Below are 24,053 nucleotides of genomic sequence, written 5' to 3' on the forward strand. Positions count from 1 at the left end.
GTGGGCAGTTGATTACAACCTTAAAAGGCTTTTCTTAGACTGAGAAAGCTGATATTGGTGAGTCATACATAAGTTTTGCCCCACACTAACACTTGTTTTCATACCTACGATAAGAATGACAGAGCAAATGAACTCAAATGAGATAAAAAATAAAAATAAAAAAAGGAGGCATACAATTTGCTTTCTACAACTGCTTTTCATGATTAATATTTCTCTTCAAAAACTCTTTTAAAGTGTGTTTTAACATGGCAACAGAATGTATCCCAGGTACTGACCATAGCACATTTGAAAAACAGTAAATTTGAGTGTGCCTGCAGGAAATAGAATGAAGTGATGAACAAACTGCCAATATTTTTGTTAATCAGAGGTGTCAGAATGCATGAAAGTAAGCAATGTCTGCTCACTGCACTTGAGGTCTAGGTTCTTCCAGAGTGCCAGACACTGGAGTCAGTGGGTCTTTTATGAAGTGTGATGGAGAGGCAATAAATAATTTACTGTAACACTGATCTTTTGTTTAAACAAAAGTTTTAAAATTAGTTTAAACACCAAACTTACAACAAGAAATGCAGCAACTGAACAAGTCTACACCCCTAAAAAAAAAAAAGGCAGAACAATGAGTTTCAGCTTCTAATAAAGCAATAAGCCAAAAGAGACACAGTGATTTTATACAGAGATTTTATATATATATATATATATATATATATATATATATATATATATATATATATATATATATATATATATATAAATTAAAAATGTAAAAACTGGTTGAAGGTTGAAGATTATTCGTTCTTTATGTGTTAGAGTACTCAACTTCAAAATTACTCGAAATGCCAATGCCTAGACCATTTACCATGGGGAATATCATGGTATTAACAGTGCAAAGCAGAACATAAATAAACATAAAAGACAACAGTATTCTATAAACAGTTACATTTATTATTTAAGGAATAGTTAACCCAGAAATGAAAATTCTGTAATTATTGAATCACTCTCCTGTTGTTCCAAACCCATATGACTTTCTTTCTGCATAACACAAAAGGACATATTTTAACCCCTAAATATATGGGCATTTTACCAAACAATCTTACATATTCGGATCTTTAGAGACCTATCTACATATATCTATCACAAATGGATTTGAATTTTCAAAATATTTTCAAGACAATTAGAAAATAATAGAATAAAGACAAAACAAATAATAGAATAAAATGTATTCGGATGTTTTATTTTTTCAAATATCGAAGAGAAAATGCAACAAATCAGGACAAACCTAGAAGATGATTCATTACTTTCACACTGAAATTTTGTGAGATGCAGTTGGCTGTCAAAATATACTGAGCTACACATAACACAAAAGATACATAAGAATCACATCCATTACACATTAGTATTTTGAACCCACTTTATATTAGGTGTCTTTAACTACTATGTACTTAAGCATTTGATACAATGTAATTATTAAGTACCTTTGTGTTGTTGCATTGTACTTGCTTTAAAGTACCTGCATTTAGTTACATCTGTGGTTACATTGTTAACCTAAACTCCTAACCCTAACCCTACCCCAACCCTAACCCTAATCTAACCTAACCTAACCTAACCTTACCCCTAAACCTACTCTATAACCTCAACCTCACTAGTAGCAAATGTGAATCTTGTGACAATTTTGCATAACAACATGTAGTTACACAATAAATACATTGTATTGTATGTATTTTAATGTTAGTACATAGTAGTTAAAGACACCTAATATAAAGTGTGACCAGTATTTTCCCAGGCACTTACTGAGTGTAAATAGATGCACAACTTACATGATTTTAGTAGTACACCCAAATGGCAAAAGTCATATCATACTGTTCATGTGTATTTGCTATAGTTGACTTCCATGTTGTTTCTTCATCAAATGGCAATGTCAAATGTAAATCGGGTCAATCACTTAATCAATAGCGCCACCTTGAGTAAAAAATATCATGTATAATATATGCATGTGTACATGAATATGAAATACTCATAATTCACAATGGTTGATAATTTATTGTTGCACAGAAAATCAACATAATACAGTATTTATTTGTATGAATATAGTACTCTTTCCTTTTGTAATAAACAAATAGATATCCTGAAACAATCATCAAAATATAATTTATGGAAATGCAAAAGAAAACACACGAAACTCTTGCATACATAGGGTCTCTAATGACCATATGCACTTTTGGTACTTAAACCATTATATTTTTTTACAATTTCATTATAATTTTGGCATTTTTTTTTGTGTGTGTTACACTATTTAGAGAGAGATTGAGGAATACTAAAGAGGTGTGGGTACAACTCCAAAAACTGGATGAGGCACAGGGGGTGGAATGATGTCCCAGGTCACTAAAGACCCGAGGTATGCATTTTAGTGATAAAGAATGTCTCGATTGCTGATTTCCATCCAAAAGCAGTTGATAGTGACTCACTTTAAATCTTGAAAAAAGCAACCAAAAGTGTCAAAAAAGTAGTTCATGTGACTTGTGCATAAAATTCCAAGTGTTCTGAGGCACACGGTCACTTTGTATGACTCATATATACAGTACAGAGCCCAAATCAAATATGACAACATGTCAATAAAATCAAACCTCATTGGTTCTTGTGTCATGATTTCATGATGAGGTTTGATGTTATTGAAGTGTCATCATATTTGATTTGGGCTCTGTATTCATTGCTTTTGTATAGTATTGATTTGATCAATGATTCGATTTGAGAGTGAAAAACTATTTCAGTCTCTTCAATATACAAAGTTATAGCACTTAACGAAAGAATGAAAATGTGAGAAATGGTCCACATCAACAGAATTCAGACTCTGCAGAGGGTTATCTCCGCACTTCAGAGATTAGAATAGACTGTCATATTATCATGAAAGTCTTAAGCCACAAATCAGGCTTACTCTTCATCTTTTGTAAATGGAAATTCATTGTCTTGCCCCATTATACTGGGAATCACTTGACAGGGCCCAGAAAACATTTAGAATCACTGAGTCAAATGGAAAGGCTGTAGGGTCTCATATGGTAGGGTTGATTCAAATGGCAGTGCTGAATCAAATTGCTGTCCATTATGGAAAAATGGCCCTGGTATCTAATTATAGACCTGGCATGGAGAAGCTGCATGAATAAACAACTTGTGTAAACTAATAGAGAAGAGAACAGGGAGTAAATCTGTAGCACAGCTTTATTACACAGTTTCCTACAAGAATGCCTCTGTATAATTAAAGAATCTTATTTGATGGATGTTTGTACTCTCTTACTTTAACTGAAATATGTTTCAAATTGAATTTAATCATTTTAATTTTGTAATTTAATTTTGTAATTTAAAGCATAAACACTGAAGTAAACACAAAGGTAACACTTTATAATAAGGTTCTATTCGTTAACATTGGTTAATGCATTAGGTATCGAGAACTAACAATGAACAATATAGTTTTTTTATTTTTTATTAATCTTTGTTGATGTTAGTTAATAAAAACAAAATTGTTCATTTTTAGGTCATGTTAGTTCAAGTGCATCAACTAATGTTAACTTATACAACTTTTAATTTAAAAAATGTTTTACTACATGTTGAAATTAACATTAAACAAAATTAATAAATGCTGTAAAAGTATTGTTCATTGTTAGTTCATGTTAACTAATGTTAACAAATGGAACCTTATTGTAAAGTGATACAAACACATAGCAAGCAGATTTGGATCCGGCCCTTGAACAGGCTGAAGAAGTAACACATTACAGGTACTGTAGTGCCACAGATAATAACAAGACTGTCAAGTTCTTGCCTGTTGTGGTTACACCCTTTAACTGCAATGGAACATACTGAGAAAAAGTGACAAGAGATAAGAATTCACATTTAAAGAATACTTGCATACCTAAACAATAAAAGCTACTGAAAATGAAACAAATTAAGACAAACCAAATGTTTAAACAAATTAGGAGAAACTGCTTTTAGTATTTGTCACAACGATCTGGATCTTTCTACTAACTGAAATGAGACAGTCCAAGCATTTTGATTTTAAAAAGCATCTAAAGAAAATTTTAATCAGCGTTTGAATAATACATGCAGTATATTTGTATGTCTTTACATTTTTGTATTTTCATTGTATTGTATGTACAGTAATGTTTTTATTGTCTACTGTGTGAAGCACATTAAGCTGTTTCTGATCATTGAAAGGTAATATACAAATAAAATGATCATTAATTATTATAATTATTGTTACATGTATTATTATTGTTAGCTGAATATGAACTAGTACATAAATAACACTATGTAACACAATTTTTGTTCCTGGGTATTAAGTGTTATTTCCTAATTGCTTATGCCTCAGAAGTATAGAAAATGGCTATTATTCCCCACAAACTTTACTTTTGTGACCAGGACAGTGATATTTTGAAATTTACCTATTTCCAATGAGAAAACAGGCGAATTTGTGTCTTTTCGTTCACATAATGTCAGAAAAAAACAACATATGAATCCAAATTAATATGTATTTATAATAAAGTAATACAAAAATGACTACAAAAAATTTAGAAGTGAGTAGTTTTTTGAGATTTACGATTATACTGTAAATGACATTCACTCCCATCATGTTCTCGTTATACTGGTTGAATGCCTTGGTAGCGGCGTTCAAAGTCAAGTATATCCTGGTGGAAGCGCTTGCCTTGCTCCTCCGAGTACGCTTCCATGTTCTCCTTGAATTTATCAAGATGAGCATCAAGGATATGGACTCTGAAGGACATACTACAGTCCATTGTGCTGTAGTTCTTCACCAGTCTCAACCAGCTCCACATAGTTTTCGGCCTTGTGATTGCCCAGGAAGCCCCGAACCACTACGACAAAGCTGTTCCAAGCTGCTTTCTCCTTACTAGTGAGCTTTTTGGGGAATTCATTGCACTCCAGGATCGTCTTTATCTGTGGTCCGACGAAGACACCGGCTTTGACCTTTGCCTCAGACAGCTTAGGGAAGAAGTCTTGAAGGTATTTGAAGGCTGCCGACTCCTTATCTAGAGCTCTGACAAATTGTTTCATAAGGCCCAATTTGATGTGCAGTGGTGGCATCAGCACCTTCCAGGGGTCCACCAGTGGCTCCCACTTGATGTTGTTCCTCCTCACAGAGAACTCGGTCCGCTGTGGCCAGTCCCACCTGTGGTAGTGCGCCTTGGTGTCCCTGCTGTCCCAAAGGCAAAGATAGCAGGGAAACTTGGTAAAACCGCCTTGGAGACCCATCAGGGATGCCACCATTCTTGAGTCTCCTATGACCTCCCAGCCGTACTCATCATACTTCAAGGCATCCAGCAAGGTCTTGATATGTATCCACTTAGGCAGCTGGAACTAAACTGAACTGGTGGGCTTAAGGCCCCTGTATTTATACTACTATTTATATTACTGGAACATTCTAGAAAGTTCTAGATGTTACTCCATAGTTTACTCAGCACTGAATCTATCTGGAATGTTCTGGAAAATAGGTACATTTCAAAATATCACTGTTCTGGTCACAAAAGCAAAGCTTGTGGGGAATAATAGCCATTTTCTATACTTTTGAGGCATAAGCAATTAGGAAATAACACACTACCCAGGAACCAAAAAAAATAAAAATAAAAAATTTGTTACATGGTGTAATTCATTCATGATTTATATATTTTCGATGCTGCAGTGTTCTCCTTGCATTATATTCCATTACTAATTGTCCTGACCTCATTATTTAATGCACATAATGTACATAAGAGGTCAGCATGTAGTAGCCTAAATGGCACGGTGCCACTTTGCAATAAGGCTCCATTTGTTCACATTAGTAAATGCAGGAATCATGCACTAACAGTAGACAGTGTATTTTTTTTTTTTTTTTTTTTTACAGCATTGATTTATTCATCTTTGTCAACGTTAGTTTAAAAAAAAAAATCTTGTTAGTTCGTGGTGCATTACCTTATGTTAATATATACAACTTTTGATTTCAAACATGTATTAGTATATGTTGAAATAAACATGAACCGATATTAATAAATGCTGTAAAAGTATTGTTCATTCTTAGTTTATGTTAACTCGTGGTGTTAACTAACAGTAACAAATGGAACCTTATTGTAATGTGTTACCAGTGATATGTAATATGGAGTTCCCTTTCTGGGAGAGTAAAGATAAAGTGAGCTGCTGAAATAAATGCACACCTTTAAACATTTCTTTCTTCTGTGAGCTGTGATGCGAGGGCACAAAAGGTGTGAAGCTAATGCTCCCTGCTTGCTGTGGCCGTGAACTTCCCCGATTCTTACTGCTGTAAGCTATTTGTACTGTTTTTATGACATTCTTTTTATTACTGTATCAAGTTTTTTTTTTTTTTTTTTTTTTTTCACTTTTAAAGATGAGGGCTTAAGTGAATTTAACATTGCTTACTCACATATGTTTGTGAATGTGAGTTAGGGCTCTTTATGCATTCTGACTCTTACTTACTGCTGTGATAATATTGAATTATAAACCTCTAATTCAGGTTTCGCTTATACAGTTGCATTTTGTGTAATTTATATAGAGGCTCTGACAAAGTCTTTTGCATCTACACCAGAATAAAGCAGCTGGAAAAGCAACTGGACAGAGCCTTACTGCGTGTGGTGTGAAAGCAAGAGAGAGAGTGAGTGAAAATTGGGCACCTAATAAAGTTTTGGACATGCTTTGGAAATGCCATTATGCCTACTGATAAACATCAGCAGAACACAAATACAGAAGGAAATGTCTAACATTTCAGGGCATTTATTTCTTCTGCTCACTAAGGTATTTAAATGGTTTACATCACATTTTATGCTCCATTTTGCTACAGTTTGGTGTAGTCTGAAGTGGTGCCTATATTTATTTTTGCCTTAAAGTGGTACCTGTGTTAGAGTCTTGCTTTTTATTAATTGTTTCTAATTCCTGTGTTGAAAAATAAATAAATAAATAAATAAATTAAGACATAAACTATACTGATGGGTAAGTATAAATTCTAGCAGATGAATTACAGAAGTACACTTCTTGTGCAGCTACACATGTAAAATTCAGAGCCTGATACAAAATAAGCAAGGAGAAAACTCGAAGCAAGGAAAAAACAACAATAGTTCACACAGATCTAATTACTTTCTCAATTTTACATAAGGCGAGGAAATTTTAAAACATTGTCAGGATACATTTGTGTACTTGCATAAGCCAAAACCAAGGATGATAAACAAGTGGATTACATATGTAGGATTTTTGTGATTGATTGTTTACAATTCATACTTACTCATAAAAGAGGTGGAGGACATGATTACCGTGGGCTTATTGTTTTGTGATGGATGTGCAACATGCTTATTGGTTTATGTTGAATGTGCAAAGCAGTACATTTGTAACATGTTCAGTGCAAGTTTTATTATTATTATTATTATTTTGTGATGGAGGATAGGTGGGCATATTTCACATGAATCAATCATTTTACACATAATTCATTTTATTCATGTTGTCCATGCAGCAGGGGAAAAACAAAGATGTTAACTCTTAAATGCATACCTTGGGTCTTTTGTGACCCTGGACCTCATTCCACCCCCTGTACCTCATCCATTTTTTTAAAGTTGTGCCCACACCTCTTTGGTATTTCTCAATCTCTCTCTTATAAATAGTGTAACTCTCTCTCTCTCTCTCTCTCTCTCTCTCTCTCTCTCTCTCACACACACATACACACAAAGCCAAAATGGCCATTTCTTTATAATTATATCAAAACAATAATAAATTGTCTATATAACAGGTCTAAATATATATTTTTTTAAGTATCAAAAGTGTATAGGGTAATTAGAGACCCTAGATATGTAAGAGTGTCATTTTGTTTGCACTTCCATAAATTATATTTTGATGATTATTTCATATCTATATATGTTTAATATCAAAGGATATCTCTTTCTTTATTTATTACAAGTGAAATTAGTACTACATTAATACAATTAAATACTACATCACATTGATTTTCTGTTCAACAATGAATGAATGAGTATACACTTACATATTATTCTTTTTTCCGATTAACATTTTTTAATGATTCAACAATTAAATATACATAGCAGAACACACATATACAAATCAATATACAACCCCACTATCCCCCCCTTCCCGCCCCCAGTCCCCCACCTGATCCCCAACAACACCCCAGTGGTCACACAACCATAGACACACAACAAAATTAATTAATTAATTAATTAAAAAAATAAAATGAATCACACACATAAAACCCCTACACCTCTCTCTCCACTGTCCCTCCCAGAGAGCCCTCCAAAAAAGACAGATATCTGCCTTTCCAGAGGCCAGACTCCCCAGTCTTCTGGATACCCCCTCCTCAAGAGCTGCCACTCTGGCCATCTCTGAACACCACTCCTGAAACGGGGGCGCTCCAGCCGACTTCCAACTCCTCAAAGTGATCTGTCTGGCGATCATAACACTAGTTAGGACCCAGTTTTTCATGTGCTTATTCTCCAGATTAATGACTGCCCCATCTCCCAAGATACAGAGTCTGGATATAAAAAAGAATAATCTATTCTAGAATAAATCTTATGGACTGATGAATAAAATGTATAGTCTCTACCAGATGGGTTCAAAAGTCTCCAAATATCTGTAAGACCAAGATTTTTACACATCCTGTGAAGCGTCAAGGTTGCTCTAGTGGGCTTACACACTTTTGCTTCACTGTGATCAAGGACTGAGTCCATCAAAAGATTAAAGTCTCCTCCCAATATTATATCATGAGGGGTGCCAGCGGTTTGCAACATCCCTTCAAGATCTATAAAAAAGCCCTGATCATCAGCGTTATATTAGCCAGAATCAACCTTTGCCCTTGAATTTCAGCTGAAACAATAAGGACTCTTCCTAATTTATCTTTAAACTGTTTGAGAAATTTGAATTGAGTTTATTTACCAATATAATGACTCCCTTGCTCTTACTTGAGCCAACACTAAAGAAAATATGTCCACCCCATATCTTCCCAAATTTTTCAGCTTCCTGCGGGGAAAGAAGTGTTTCTTGAAGAAACACTATATCATATTTCTTACGTTTAAGAAAAGTAATAACCTTCCTTCTTTTTATGGGGTACCCCAACTCATTTACATTCCATTTGGAGAGAGATAGTACACTCATATTAACAACTGACATATTGATATAATAAAAATAAAAAAAACTGTGTGTCAAAAACTAAATTATACAGACCACATTCCCCATAAGTGAAACAATCAAACCCCAAACTTCCCCTGAACAAAACAAACAGAAAATAGAAAAACATGCGCATTAACCCCACGCACGAGAGCGCCAACCGGCGACAATCCCTCTAAACTCAAAAGGTCCATGAACGCCCACGAGCCCCCACGACAACTTTGCCATCGGATTGCTCAATTTTGCCTCACAAATTTGTGAAGCAGAATTACATAACAGAAAATACTTTGTAAAATAACCCCCAGCCAAAAGCAAGAATGAACACAGAACATGTAGATTAATTCACAAAACTGTTTTAAAGGTGTGATCCTCCACAAAACAAAATTCAGCTGATATAAAACCGTTCAATTTCACGGATAGACAAACAAATGTTTAGTGAGACAGCTGTTATGAGTTCAGCGGATGACGTAATCATTCCAGTGTCCCGTAAACGGCACAAGCTCCAGCCGCTAGGCGGAGCCAACACAAAAAGAAACAAAACCGACATCCCGGTTCCCCGGATGGTCAAGTCAATTCACTCGGAGGCCGCATAAAGTATATACCATGACTTACTCAATCCGTCAACTTTATAAAAGACATCCTTTGTGTGAGCATGTAGATATTTTGCGCTCATCTGTAGTGTCCACTCTCAAACTGGCTAGGAACTTCAATGCAAAAGTAATCTTTCATCAATGCAAAAGCTTCTTTAAGGAAAGTGTTATTTACAAAACAAACTCCAGCCGCTAGGCAGAGCCAACGCAAAAAGAAACCAAAATGACGCCCAGCTTCCTCAAAAGCCAGAGTAAGTACAGCGAGTCAGACCCACTCATATGAGAAACATCCAATGTTTTACTCACCCATTGATTCAATAAAAGACATTGCCTGATTGGGACATGTAAATACTTTGCGACCGTCCTTCGTTTCTATTCTCAGTTTGGCCGGAAACATTAGCGCAAAAGTGATCTTTCGCTGATGTAAGAGTTTCTTGCATTCCTTGAACCGATCGCGTTTCTCTCTTGTCGAACTCGCAAAGTCCGTGAACAAGAAAATATTATGGTTCTTCCAAGAAAGCTTCCCTTTGCTCCTCGCCTGGCGCAACACGAGATCTTTATCAGATGACCTCAGAAATTTGGCCAGAATCGGTCGGGGCCTGTCTCCCTCAGCAGATCTGTGAACTGGGAGTCTGTGAGCTCGCTCGATTTCCAGCTTGTGGCCTGTTATGTCGAGCAGACTCGGGAAGAGCTCGTCTAGGAATTTCACCATATCTCTGCCCTCCTCATGCTCAGAAATTCCAACAATTCTGACGTTATTCCTGCGGCTTCTATTCTCAAGATCTTCAAGCTTTTCAAGGAGATGTTCCAAATCAGCTTTGGTCGTGGGCGGATTAGCGGTTAATTCCCTCTCCGAAGACTCCAAATAATCGATTCGTTTCTCAGCATCTGACACTCTTGTAACTAACTCAGAAATTTTATTTCCATCGCCGTAATCGATCGACGTATTACAGCGAGATCCTCCAAGTCAGCAAGAACTTTCGTCATCATCACCGATATGTTGGACAACTGACGCTGGATTCCTTCTCCCGCCGCACCATCCAAATCGAGTCCCCGGTCTGTAGGCCTGTCGGGGCTTTCATCCTGAATACGTAAGTGTCTTTTAATGTCTCCAGAGCCTGATGATTTTGACTTCTTCGCCATGTTTTACCTCAAAGAGCAAATGTGTAACTGGGTGTATCGAATTTCACCAAATTATAACATGAGAATAATAAAAATGTATCAAAGTGCGCAGAGCTCGTCGTTCACACGTCTGCTTCTTGCATGGCGTCACGTGACCTCCATACATATTATTCTTGATATTTGTTACTCAAGGTGGCGCTGTTGATTCAGTGATTGACCCGATTTACATTTGACATTGCCATTTGATGAAGAAACAACATGGAATTAACTAGATCAAATAAACATGAACAGTATGACATAACTTTTGTCATTTGGGTGTACTATTGAAATTATGTAAGTTGTGCATCTATTTACACTCAATAAGTGTCTGAGAAAATACTAAAGTGTAATGTATGTGTTGCTTATGTGTAATGTGTAGCTCAGTATGTTTTGATGGCCAATTGCATCTCATGAAATTTCAGTTTAAAGGTAATGAATCCTGTTCTAGATTTGTCCTGATTTGTTGCATTTTCTCTTTTATATATGAAAATAAAACATCCAAATATATTTCATTCTGTTATTTTCTAACTATCTTGACAAAATTTGGAAAATGTGACATTATTTGGGCATTTTGTAGATCCATTTGTGATAATACAGTGTATATATATATATATAAGTGCTGGGTCTCTAAAGACCCGAAAATGGAAGAGTATTTGGTGAAATTCCCATTCATTTAAGGGTTAAACTGTACAGTAGGTGAAATATCAGGATTGAACTTAAATACATAATAATGCTGGAAGTAGTTTGCATTTTGTTTTAGACAAATTAAATGCAGTACTACTTCAGAATTGTTTCCATAACACTGTCTATTTCCAAAGAGTGCACTGATTTTCACTGTTAGCCTAAACAAATCAAACTCTTTTTCCACTCAACCCCATCCATGCACATAGCAGTCAGTCCTTTACAGTCGAAGCAGTCGTCATCCCGCCCCCACACGAGGATGTACAGTTCAGTTGACCAATCACTGCTCGAATCTTCCCTGCGCGTGACCAACCGCGAACGTTTGGGAAGCGTCGATAGGCGGAACAATAGAAGGCCTGGCTGGTACGTTTGGTTGTGTAGGTAAGACTTGGTTGAGATTTTGTGAGTTTTCTTTATAATTATGTTACTATTATAACATGTAATGTGCATTAGGTGTTTCTGTGTAAACAGACTAGATGTTTAGAGTCAATGTCTTTATTGTACACTTTTACTTTAAGCCTCATAGCGCTGCGATTACTGTTTCCTGTGTGAAAGTAACCGCATGGATAGCAACGGTCATTTCTCCTCTGAATAAAAGAAATTATGTGTTCAGTTTATTAAATACATTCTCGTATTGTGTAAAACACTCAGTCCTCCTCTGTCGTGTCACAGGGGCTCTGAAATAGCTTTATCTTTTCGTAGACTTACTAAGTATTTGCCTGAGATTGTAAAGTTCCAGTGTATAATGCATAACAGAAATTGTAAATGTATTAAACGCATTGTTTATTTGACTCGACTAAATGGCAGCATAGTTTCCTCAGGTGTTTGTTTAATGTCAAATTGATTTATTAGAGCAGACATAAGTTTACCAGCTCACTTCTTGCATTTATACAGCTCTATATATCTTATTTTAGTAATTGCACATGCATTTGTGTAGTTTACATTGTAAAAAATAAAAAATAAATAATAAAAAAAAAACCCTTAAGGAATGTAATTCATATTTTCTTACAGAATCACTGGGTGGACCAGAGCTAGAGCTGAACTGGACTGTGCTGAATATCACCACACCTTTTTTGGAGACAACTTCACCCATAGGGGTTACATCATAGTCCACTGGATACTTCCATCCCATTACATGGAATAAATCTGGACCTAAATCCTACTTTATGTTTTTTTCTTCTTCACGGATGGCATGGCTTTTGAAGACACTTGATTTTTCTTGAAGTGTTTGCAAACTTGTGGGAAATACGAAGTGAAGTAACTGTTAAATTTAGGTTTTTTCAAAGATGGAGCAACAAGCAGCTGGAGGGGAGGACCCAAACAAACCCTCCAAAAAGAAATCCACCGAGGAAGAGAGTAAAAACAAAAAACTGGTATGTATTAGATCCCCATAGTTCAGCCTTTTTATATGATGTACATTACAAGTTAACTTAATTACCAGTTGTATTTACATAAACTATATCAGATTACAAGTTTCAAACTTAAGGAGGTTTTCACATCCTTTGTCCTGAATAAGCTTTACAACCTAGGGCTGCTAATACAGACAGCTTTATTAGTAAAATCCTTTACTGCTAAAGCTGTCTGAATGTGCAGTTTTTGTGATATTGGTTAAAAGAGTGTCTCTCAACCTAGTGTTTACACGGAAAATATGAACTGACACAGCACTCCCTGGTAGAACTGTTGAACCTTCCAGCAAATTACTTAACAGGACCCTGAACCCCATGCAGTTCACATGATAAAATGTTGTCAAAACACAATGAGTGTGAGCGGAGTCTACATAGTAGTGTTTGTGATAGCTGTGAACCGTTCAACGATGGCTACATTTGTCACTTATCGAAGCCTCAGTTGTGAAAGTGGAACTTTTTGTTTCAGTTCATACTAGCTGCCTTTTTGAAAGTTTTATAACATTCGAAAGTTTACTGACTTACTGACCTCGGGGCAAAGAAAGAACCATCTGATACATAATGAAGTAGTTGGTCCAACATCAAACATGTCTAAAGTGATCCAGCATGTGATTTTAAGAAATCTAATGCCCAACTAAAGAGACTCATATCTGTAGTAATTAGTAAAGCATGTTAGATGTTCATCAACTTTTTGATACAGAGCCAAATATTTTTGTATTACCGTTTGTCTTGACAGTCCTGTGTGGACATGATTACTTCATCATTTATCTTTCACAGCCTTCTCGTATTTCATATGCCACTTGTAATGACCTGGGATTCATTTGCTCTGACTTCTAAATATGTTTTGCTGCTCACTGGATGTAGGACAGTGTCTATTTTGAGGTGCCTCCTCATGCATGTTTTATTAACTTAGAAGACTGCTTCACTTCCCAAAAGTTAAGCATTTCAAACAATACATGCGGCCTTCCTGTCAGTGCAGACACCGTTCTGGTTGCCTGTAGATTTCACAAAACTTAAAAGTGTAGTAGCGGTGGCCGAGAAGTGCAAAACAAAGTATGAAAACTCAACGGCAGGTCAAAAAACCCAACAGTAAGTCAGAAAACACAACAACAAGTCAGTCGAAATGGAAACAGTACAATAGCTTCTCACCTGATTGGCTGTGTGGAAGGTATTTAGCCCTTTCTGACTGAAAAACTGAATCATTTGAAGTGATTTCTCACTCTGTAACACAGTAAAGGAACACTTTAGAACACAGAAAGCAAAAAGAGCGAGCGGGATAAAGTTACTTTTAGTTACGATATCCACCTACGGTTAAGTGCATAAGGGACCATCTAAAAGTCCACAAACTGGGCTAAAACGTCAGTGGTGTCCAAGCGTTCATTCAGTTGATTTGCGTGTTCTAACTTAAACACTTTTGTTTTGAGATTTGCCATTGTGTTATCAGATTTATTGTTTTGTTAAACCTAACCATCACAGAAACCTTGTGACTTTTGAATTACAAGGACACTTGAGGTGTCCTCATAAACCACGTTTATAGCATAATACCCCTGTAATTACCAGTTTGTAACCTAAAAAAATGTCCTCGTAAACCATATATACCTAAACACACACACACACACACACACACACACACACACACACACACACGCACACACACACACACACACGCACACACACACACACAAAAAGACAAGACCATTTACTTACCCTCTTGTTCCAAACCTGTATGACTTACTTAATTAAGTGAAACACCAAAGGAGATGTTAAGCAGAATGACAACCTCTGTCACCATTCACTTTCTTTGGAAGGTAAAAAGATGCAGTGAACATGAATGGTGAGGCTAACATTCTGCTTATGGTCTCCTGTTGTTTTCCAGTGAAGAAAGGAAGTCATTTGTGTTTGGAACGACAGGAGGTTGAGTGAATGATGATATAATTTTCATTTCTGGGTGAACTTTCTCTTTGAAAATCTTTATATTTATTGCAAACTCTCCTTGAAACAGATATTACAAAGTTGTCAGGTTACATTTATTTGCTTTCTCTGTCCCTAAGTATGGAGTTGGAACTTTTCTTGTAAGGTCTCGTACAGAGCTTAGCATCACAGTGGGGCTCCAGATCATGCAAGGTGAATGAGAGGTGGCTAAGTGTCTAAGTCTGTGTAATCGGTGTAAGCATTGTAAGTTTGCTTAGCAGCACGTCACCAGTCAAATGAGTGTGCCCTGTACCAGCTTCACAAGCATGTCCTGCAGCAGGATGCAGCTCTTTTGGGAGCTGCAGGAATCCATATGTTTATGAGCTCCATTTAGTTTGTGGAATGTAATCCTTTGAGAGCCAGCCTTTAGCAGTTGTTGTGTAGCTGGTGTGTTCACAGCAAGTAATGTGCTAGGGATACTACCAGAAATTTTGTTTGCCCATTGTGTCCCAGCTAGCCTGCAATACTGAGATATATGGGTGTGTTGTAATACTCATTTATGGTTTAGATCCTGTTATTCCCAGTGGTTTTGGAGGGTGTGGCTTGTGAAGTTTAAAAACACCCCACATTATGTTTACTAGTAGTTACTGTGGCTCACACACAACCCAACATACTCAGGCCTGACTGAGAGCTCTGATCCACTCTGCTGCCTGGCTGAACACTGATGTCACGGAGCCTCTCTCTCATTCTAGTGATCTCACTGTTACACATCCTGTAGCTGATTTGGTGCCAGGCATGTCCCCTGTTGCCCAACTCTGTGCACATAAGAAGTTTAGAACTTCTGCTATTACACAACACGCTCTGCAAAACAGAGGTCACCATTAGGGATTTGTTTTTTTAAGTACTTTTGTAGTTGTGTAATCTAACTCACAATCACAAGTACCTGATTACTCATAAATTAAAATATAAAAAAAAAATAAGTCAAAAATTACAAGTTTGACACGTACGTGAAATTTACATTTTTTATTCACAAACATGACCAAGAACGACTTCAGAATAAGGTAATTTCAACATGCTTTTCTTTTGAGCATAAAATAAATTAACAATATGCATTAATAAAAAAGAAATATTTAAAAGTAACATTTACACTCATCCGAAGCTTAGAAACCAGTGCTGATGTCCTAAGGGTTATGTACATATATAAATTTCTACATAAAAGCCATCACATTTTTATAATTTCACATGTTATTATTCAGAAAAACAAGTGGTGAAAGTTGGCTTTTTATCAAATGAGCACTGCCTGATTTAAAGCACATACACATACTGGTCTGATAAGCTTCCAAGTTTCTTGTACCGCTTCACAGTTTCTTTCCACCACAAAAGTAGATCCTCGTCCATTGGTTTGCATGACTCCAACAAAAACCGAATATAAATAGAGTATAATTGACCCTTCGCTAAGCTCCTCCCCCCTTTGTTACCACTGCTTGCTCTGACAAGCTTTGCAGAACTTCTCATAGGAATGAATGGGAGATTGCCGTGAATGTCACAGTTTTAGTCAAAATATTCTCATAAACGAAATTGATAGTATTCTTAAGTGAGCTGTAATGAAGAGTGACATTGTAAAGCATATTTATTTGATGTTTTTTGTAAAAGAATGTTTTTAACTTACACAGTACTTTATTTGAAACTGTGGAGACTGTGAATCAGAATTGAGGCAAATGATTATCACAGTCACTTGAAAAGCGAAAAGCGTAATTTGATGGCAATTACACACCTGATAACATTAGTGTAAGTGATGTAGTGAAATGAGAATGAGGCGTAGGCAGAGAATGATGAAAATTACCCCGGAGGGTCCGTTTATTGAACAGAAGGTCAGAACAATTCAAGTGGGGAAAACAGGTGAGTGGTGCTGTACAGGATGATGCTTGTAGGCTCTCTTGCGTGGTGCTGATGGTGTGCGTGTGTCCATCTGTTGTCCAGTGCTCGTGGAGGTGAGTTTTGGCATGTGGGGGGTAGCATTAGTCCGATTCTGTGAAGGACAAGGAGACAGAGCGTTAGCATGTTCTAATGAGAGGTGGCTCACCTTTCTGATGTCTTGCTTGGGTTTATATAGTCTCCGATTGATGAGGACGATGAGCTTCAGCTGCTCCCAATCACGCCTCGCTGCTCGTGTGTTTTTTGTCATGGTAGTTGTTGCCAGGGGCAAGGCTGACTCGCCACAGTGAACAGAACAGCTCATAACGTCACATAACACACACACTATGATGCTGTGAACTCTTTATTTATTATCACTTTTATTAAGACCTGAATCAATACGTAAATTAATTAATGTTAAGTTTTTAGCTTTAATTTACCTTGGAGCTTGTATGCTCATTGAGAATTTTTAGTTAAAATAAATTAAAAAGAAAGTTCAAAGTTTGAAATCAAGGTGTCTTGCTTTATTGTGTAGGTTTACCCCATAGTACCACCTAGTGTCTAACCAGCGGTAATACTGGTGTTTGTTGGTTTCCTGTGGAGTCAAACTTGGTCGACCAAGACTCTTCTCATCGACTAACGTTTGGTCGACTATTAGGAGGCAGCCCTAATTGTTATCATGTGTTTTTGTCTTATTTTCCATTTAAAATTGTCTAAAAATCCTTAAAACAAGATACATTTACTTGAGAAGCAACATATAAGATATTTAGACTTGCTTTAAGAGAATGTATCATATATATAAGTACATTTTGTATATAAGTGTATTTTTTCACACGAAGACTACCTACTCTCACTTTTCTGTTAACTTCAATCCATCTTTAACTCACAAAAAAACCCAACTCTTATTAATAAAGCTGCATATTGCCAATTTTCTTCACAATAAGAAATGCACAGTGACATATATGATGATTCAATAAACCGCGAGCCATCATGTTATAATCTAGCTGCATTAAGTGTGTGCGCTTGAGGGATGAGCGTCCCCGTGACAGAGTGTGCATCAGCCGGGTGCAGTTTCAATCTCTCTCCCTTAGATTGGAACGTTTGCGCATCTCATAGAAGAGGTGCTGATCGCACAGAGAAATGCCAGTTTCTTAGTTTGTAGTTATTTAGTTACATGATCTGCTTCCATAATATTTGAACTTTAATAAAGCTATAACGCATTAAAAATTACTGCATTAAAGATGTAACACCAGGGTGTTTCCTTTTAAAGACACAGGTTTTGCTCAAGCTCCACTTATTCCACAACGAGAGTGCTTCTGTATTTACTTATTTGGTATTTTTGTATAACTCCCTCATACTTTGCGATCTACACCACCTGAAGCTGTCTGGAAAGTTTAGAGTGCATCTGGACTGTGAGCTGTGTAATTCTTCCTCTCCTCAGTCAGGCGCGAGCTGCAGTGCTACTCTCGTACGTCATCATTTGAGTTTAATGTGATCTCATGTCAATCAAACATTTGTGATCAAATGACTATTCGACAACGAAATTTTTTGTCGATGTTGTCGATAACGTTGACTAATCGTTTCAGCCCTAGTGAGAGTCAAGATGTACCAATGTGTTTTGGCGGGAACAAACCATACGTTGCCTGTGCTTGGCATTTGTTTGTGTTGGTCTTGCCACGATCCAATCAAAATGGAGCCACTCTTCTTTGCCTTGACAGCTTGGGAGGGGCTCTGCCATAAACTTGCTCCTGGAATGTCATCTGGTCCAATTGTTCATCACAGCTGTAAATAGCAATGTAGGAAACTCTGTCACACTCTTTCAACACTGGGCGTGTACGTTGACACTATGCGACACAACGGTTTGGGGCTGTCTAAACTGGACGCATCGACACGAATGTTCTAAACTTTGTTGTTGGCAGTAGTAGCGCCAGTGAATGCAGCGCAAAATGGAACGGGACACCCGTTTACTGTTGGCGCGATGGACGCACGCTTCTAGTGTAGACAGCATCATTGACTATAATGGGGTGTATTGCTTTTGACGCGATGCGCCGCCCACGTCCTGTGTAGACAGGGTGTCAGAGTATTTAGTATGGTGTTCCATTCATATATGAGGAAGAATGCACATACTGTACAAGGACCATTAACTAAGCTAAAGTCACGACAATCATTTACATTTTTTTGACTGGTTCTGAATATGCAGTTGTCTGTTACCAACCGTAAAAAGTGTCTTGCCTATTATGGCAAAAGGTTCAAATAAATATTTTTAAAATGCAGAACATGTTTTGGCTTGTTAAACTGGAATCATGCTGAAAAACAAGAGTTTATGAAGTGACCAGAAGGCTTTCTTCGAACTGTGGGGTGGAGACAAAATTTATTTGCGACTTATGTGTTAGTTGTTAGGTTCCAGCATTGAATCTGTATGTATTCGATTGAATGAGAGCCATCTCTGGTCTTATGATAAATCTGTCCTGAGCTGGATTAGAGGAAGGTTATAACCCCTGGAGCACGTTGAGCGTTATCACAGAGCGTTAGATTTCTGTAATGCACTGGGGCTAATCTTTACAGTCAGCCCTAGGATAAGACCCACAGGAAGAGAAAACAAGGCAAGAGGAGAGACAACGAATGCACTGTTTGTGTACAGCATTTGTAGGGGGAAATGCCATCTTAGTACTTTGGACCACAGCCTCTGCTGATGGCACAAATAAAGACAAACCTTGTTTCGACAACCTTAGTTCAGTATAGTTCAGCCTTGGTTATTCAGCGACACTCACAATTTGTTTGTTAGTCTTTTGCTTTTCTGTGGCCAAGCACTCTTACTACAGATTTGATGTTAATAAATTAAAGAATATTGATCCAGCATTTATGAAATAAATATCCTTGTATGCTAGCTGGGATTTAGTCTACGACATGAAGTCATGGAATTGGAATTCTGAACAGTGCATTCCAGAGGATTTCCTCAAAAGGCATTCCAGAGCAGACACACCGAATGGAAGTTTTCCTCCGCTAAATTCCCTCACAAGTAAACAAAACTTTCAAACTAGAAAATGAGCCTGTCTGCTCTTATGCAACACACTGTAGTGGAGCACATATTAGTGTGTTTAATCAGTACAGCACGTCCTGGTGTAGTCGTGCTGTAAGTGACTGAAGTGACAAACACTGTTTGTGAAAATCAATCAGTTTAGACTAACCCTATGCCGCCTGTGCTCAAGTTAAATAAAGGATGAGCAAACCTGTATGGGTGGTAGCGTGGAGGCTTTGACTGCTCATTTGTATTATCTGCAGAGGTGTGAATAGGCAGATTGTACCTGTGAATCAGACTAAAAAAAATTCCACAGCAATGCTGTGGATAAAAGATCATTGGAGTGTTTTAAAGAAAGGTGTAGAATTTTTTAGATTAGCTTGTGTGTGTGGAGAAGTTTGTCGTGTTTAAATAACCTTTGCTTTGAGTCTCTTCTCGTGAGAAAAAACCTGTCTGAGGCAGCTGTGGTTAGTTTTTAGACTTTAAGGTCTTTGAAGGTTATTGGCCAGCGCGCTCTCCCAGGCCAAGTTAAAAATATTGACTTTAGTGTTTGGTTTGGAGATAGAATTGTGTCAAGGTTGTTTAAAGTCATCATTATTGATCACATAATGAATGAGGATCTGTATGTGCCAATGATTTAACTTGTAGAGTTATTACAAATATTGGTACTGTATTAGTATTTTGGTACATTTATCCCCATTTTGTCAAATTAGTGTCAGTTTTTGAAGCTCTTTTTTTGGTATGCTAGTACTAGGGATGGGCAATTCGAGTAATTTTGTAGTCGAGTACTCTAACATATATAAAAAATGAACAATCGATTACTTAAAATTTAGAATTTTAGTTCAACCTTCAACTTTTGAACCTGTTTTTCTTATGGAAAAAAATTAGCACTATGAATAAACAAGATCTAGATAAAATCAACATTTGCACACACATAAAAACATATTTTCCAAGTCTTCTGAAACAACACAATCACTCTAAATAATGACAGAATGTTCCTTCTTTTGGGAGAAATAACAGCAAGATTTAAGTCAGAGAAGCAGTTTCAATGTTGTCAAACAGATTTGCAACATTTGTCGTTCATAAAAGTTCTAAACATTCCCCACCCCTTGCATGCTTGTTTATTATTGTCTATCATTTCTAGTACTTTTATCATGCAAGTAATGCACTGTCTGAAATGTCACAGATAAAGTGAAATGAAAAGTTCACTTCGGAGAATCTGGAGTTATGTCTTACACAGATGAAAATTAAGGGGGGTTTATCTGGGGCTACAAGGCAACTGCTTTTGCATCAATGTCAAACATAGTAAATGTGGTTGAAAAATCCCCAACCTCAGAGTTCAACTTAATATTAGCCTCATAGAACAGTGCATTGTGGTTATATCTGTTGAACATAAGTAGGTGTGACTATTGAGATTAGTGAAACAAACACAAGGCACAGAGTAGCTACTGTACAAAAGTCTTATTCACAATAGATGTGTCACAAAGAACATTTCTCTTAAGATGGTTATTTTATATCTTCTGCTTTTGTGTGGCAATAGGTAATATCAATTTTAGATTTCCAAACATTCCTTTTGCAAGTAGAATAGAAATAGCTAGATCTAGGAGTCCTGTAACAGATGATATGACCCCCACGGAGCCCGGATCTCAACATCATTGAGTCAATCTGGGAATACATGAATAGACAAAAACAACAGAGATAAAAACATACAACTTTGACAAGTTCCCATGATGCTTGGTCACTATAGAACATTTTTACAACTGCCTAAAATATTTGCACAGTACTGTATATAAATGTAGGAGTGAGCAGTCATACGTGACCTTTTGCTAAATTCAGATCCACTTTGTTAGATGATTTAGAATTTTGGATTGGGTTGGTGTCTTTAGCTGGCCATTTTAGACTCAAAGAAGAGGTGCAGGGATTTCAGCAAAACCAATAGGAAGTGGAACACATGTTGAGTGTCTCAAGACTCACAGGAAGCAAGGATGGGAAGTGCTTTTAGTCACACTGGGGGAAGCACAGCCTGACCATTCTGACATCACTCTTTTTAACAGATGTTTCTGGCAAGCTACCAACACCCTCTTCATAATGCCTACATTCTGACATGACATTAGGCAGCCATTTCAGTTCAAATGGAGTATAGAAAGTCTTAGAATTTTTATTGTTGCCATTTCTGAAGGGATTCTTGGTCCAGAATCAATTTGACATTTCATTGCTGTCCAAAGTAAGCTGTTCACACCAACATTTCTCTGTGTTTTGTGGGTCTCCTGTGCCCTAAACTCCATGTTTCAGAGAAACATAAACATTGGCTAGGCTTTCCTGAAATAAGTAACATGCCAAAGATTTTTTCCCACGTAAAGGCAAGAAAGCTCTCGGATTGGGCTATTTCATGAGGGCCTCCTCCAATGTTGTAAAGTCATCAGTCATTCCCACTTTGTGGTGCAGCAAGGCAAATCCCCTGAAATTTGAATCTGATTTGATAAATTGATATTTTTAAATGCCAACATGTTCGTTTCATTCAAATTAGTTAGTTTTTCTTCTATGTTGAGAACAGTGCAGCTTTGTTTGATTGAAACCCAGGGCAGATCCTTATAGAGAAAGGGTCTGTTCATGAAATCAATGGCATCTAGGAACATACAGATTAAACTGTCAATGATAGTCAAAGACTAAAATCAGACAGGTGTCAAAAAGACAAGCTGTTAGAAAGTCTGTTAAAGTGTAAATCTGGCAAATTAAGGAATAACACAAAGTGTTTCCCCTGACTGGGCAGTTTTAAGGGTGTGTGAATTTTTAATGTTTAGGACTATATTTAAGCTACTATCTGCGGCTGCACAATTAATCAAATATAACCAAGATTACAATGACAGCAGCCACAATTAAAGGAATATTCCGGGTTCAATACAAATTAAGCTTAACTGACAGCACTTGTGGCATAACATTGATTACCACAAAAATTTATTTTGACTTGCCCCTCCTTTTCTTTAAAAAAAGTTTTTTTATTTATACGTTTGTGTAAAAAAATTAATCGATATATAAAACGATATTAACTTTTAAAAAGCGCTTCCTGCCAGTAGCCTCTGTCTGGCCCTCCTTATCACAGGAAGAAAAGACTAAGAACATTTAATATATTCACATTATTGAATCAGCACAATCCAATATCGGTCTACCTCTAATTTGTATTTATTTATGTAATGGTACGTAAACCAATTTAATTGCGATGTATATGTAGAAAACATGTCTTGAGTATTTTAAACTCACTTATATCCTATCCTGTTTTACTGATAAGGAATGTTAAGGCCATGTTGAATATGTGCCCCTGCCTGTTTAAGAAAGAGTCTGATACATGATTTATTTTGAGATTGTGTTGGTTTGTTTTGGTATGGGGATACAGTATTAATTTTATTTGTTCAGGTCTTGAAAAAGGTCTTAAAAGTCTTAAATCTGATTTTAAAACCTCTACAGCAACCCTGCAACTTCATTGCCATGAAGATAATACATGATCAAATAATCAAATATTCAAATAACACATGAGTTTTAACAGAAGAATTAATGTGTTTTTATAAAATGACAAGCTTCATATTTCTGTATATCAACCCTCCAGAAATTGTCCCCATTCACTTCCATTGTAAGTGCCTCACTGTAACCTCCATTTTTGCTTTTTTTAAAGAAATATTTTTTTGTGGTAATCAACATTATGCCACATGCTGTTGATTGAGCTTAACTTGTATTGAACCCGAAATATTCCTTTAACTAATCATGAATAATGTCATTCCATTGATGTTTACTCCTGTTGCACAAAAAAATTGATTGTGATTTTTGTCAGTCATGCTGCCCTACTATCTGCATTTATTGGTCCATTAGGAAGGTGAACTCAAACTCACTCAGTCTAGTCATTAGGAAGGATCAAATACCTCAGTTTAACACTATTTTCTGAAAATAATTTACTGGTATTTGGGCTGAAAGGATTAATTTTAATTTAACGGTATTAGGCCTATATTAATTCTGAATGTGATTAATTTCCTCCCACATGTATAATTGTTTGTGCACTCATTGAACTGCTCTGGCCCTTGGATAATTATATATATTTTTATTGTGTGGACTTCCTAAAGCAGCAGTCTTATTTCCATTCTTTTTTTAAGTGAAATGTTTGAGGTTAAAATTTCAGTGGCACTCTTGTGGTTTATAGCTTGGTTTAACAATGTCAGTATGCTACCATCTTCTTAA

General features: G+C 36.6%; 1 protein-coding gene across 7 annotated transcripts in view; it reads left to right on the forward strand.

Annotated features, from left to right (window-relative positions):
• Positions 1 to 11,876: 11,876 nt before the first annotated feature.
• The window catches only part of LOC127412971 (protein diaphanous homolog 2-like), a 625,488-nt gene continuing 613,311 nt past the window's right edge, over positions 11,877 to 24,053 (forward strand). For 6 of the 7 annotated variants that reach the window (XM_051649717.1, XM_051649721.1, XM_051649722.1 and 3 more), the window contains exons 1-2: positions 11,877 to 11,963; positions 12,594 to 12,955. In XM_051649717.1, coding sequence (XP_051505677.1) covers positions 12,869 to 12,955 — 87 coding nt within the window. In that variant the 5' untranslated portion in view covers positions 11,877 to 11,963; positions 12,594 to 12,868. Of the gene's footprint in view, positions 11,985 to 12,593; positions 12,956 to 24,053 lie in introns of all 7 variants that reach the window. The other variant, XM_051649718.1, reaches the window with a different exon arrangement.

The sequence above is a fragment of the Myxocyprinus asiaticus genome, chromosome 22 (assembly GCF_019703515.2).
Source record: "Myxocyprinus asiaticus isolate MX2 ecotype Aquarium Trade chromosome 22, UBuf_Myxa_2, whole genome shotgun sequence".
In the NCBI taxonomy this organism is placed as follows: Eukaryota; Metazoa; Chordata; class Actinopteri; order Cypriniformes; family Catostomidae; genus Myxocyprinus; species Myxocyprinus asiaticus.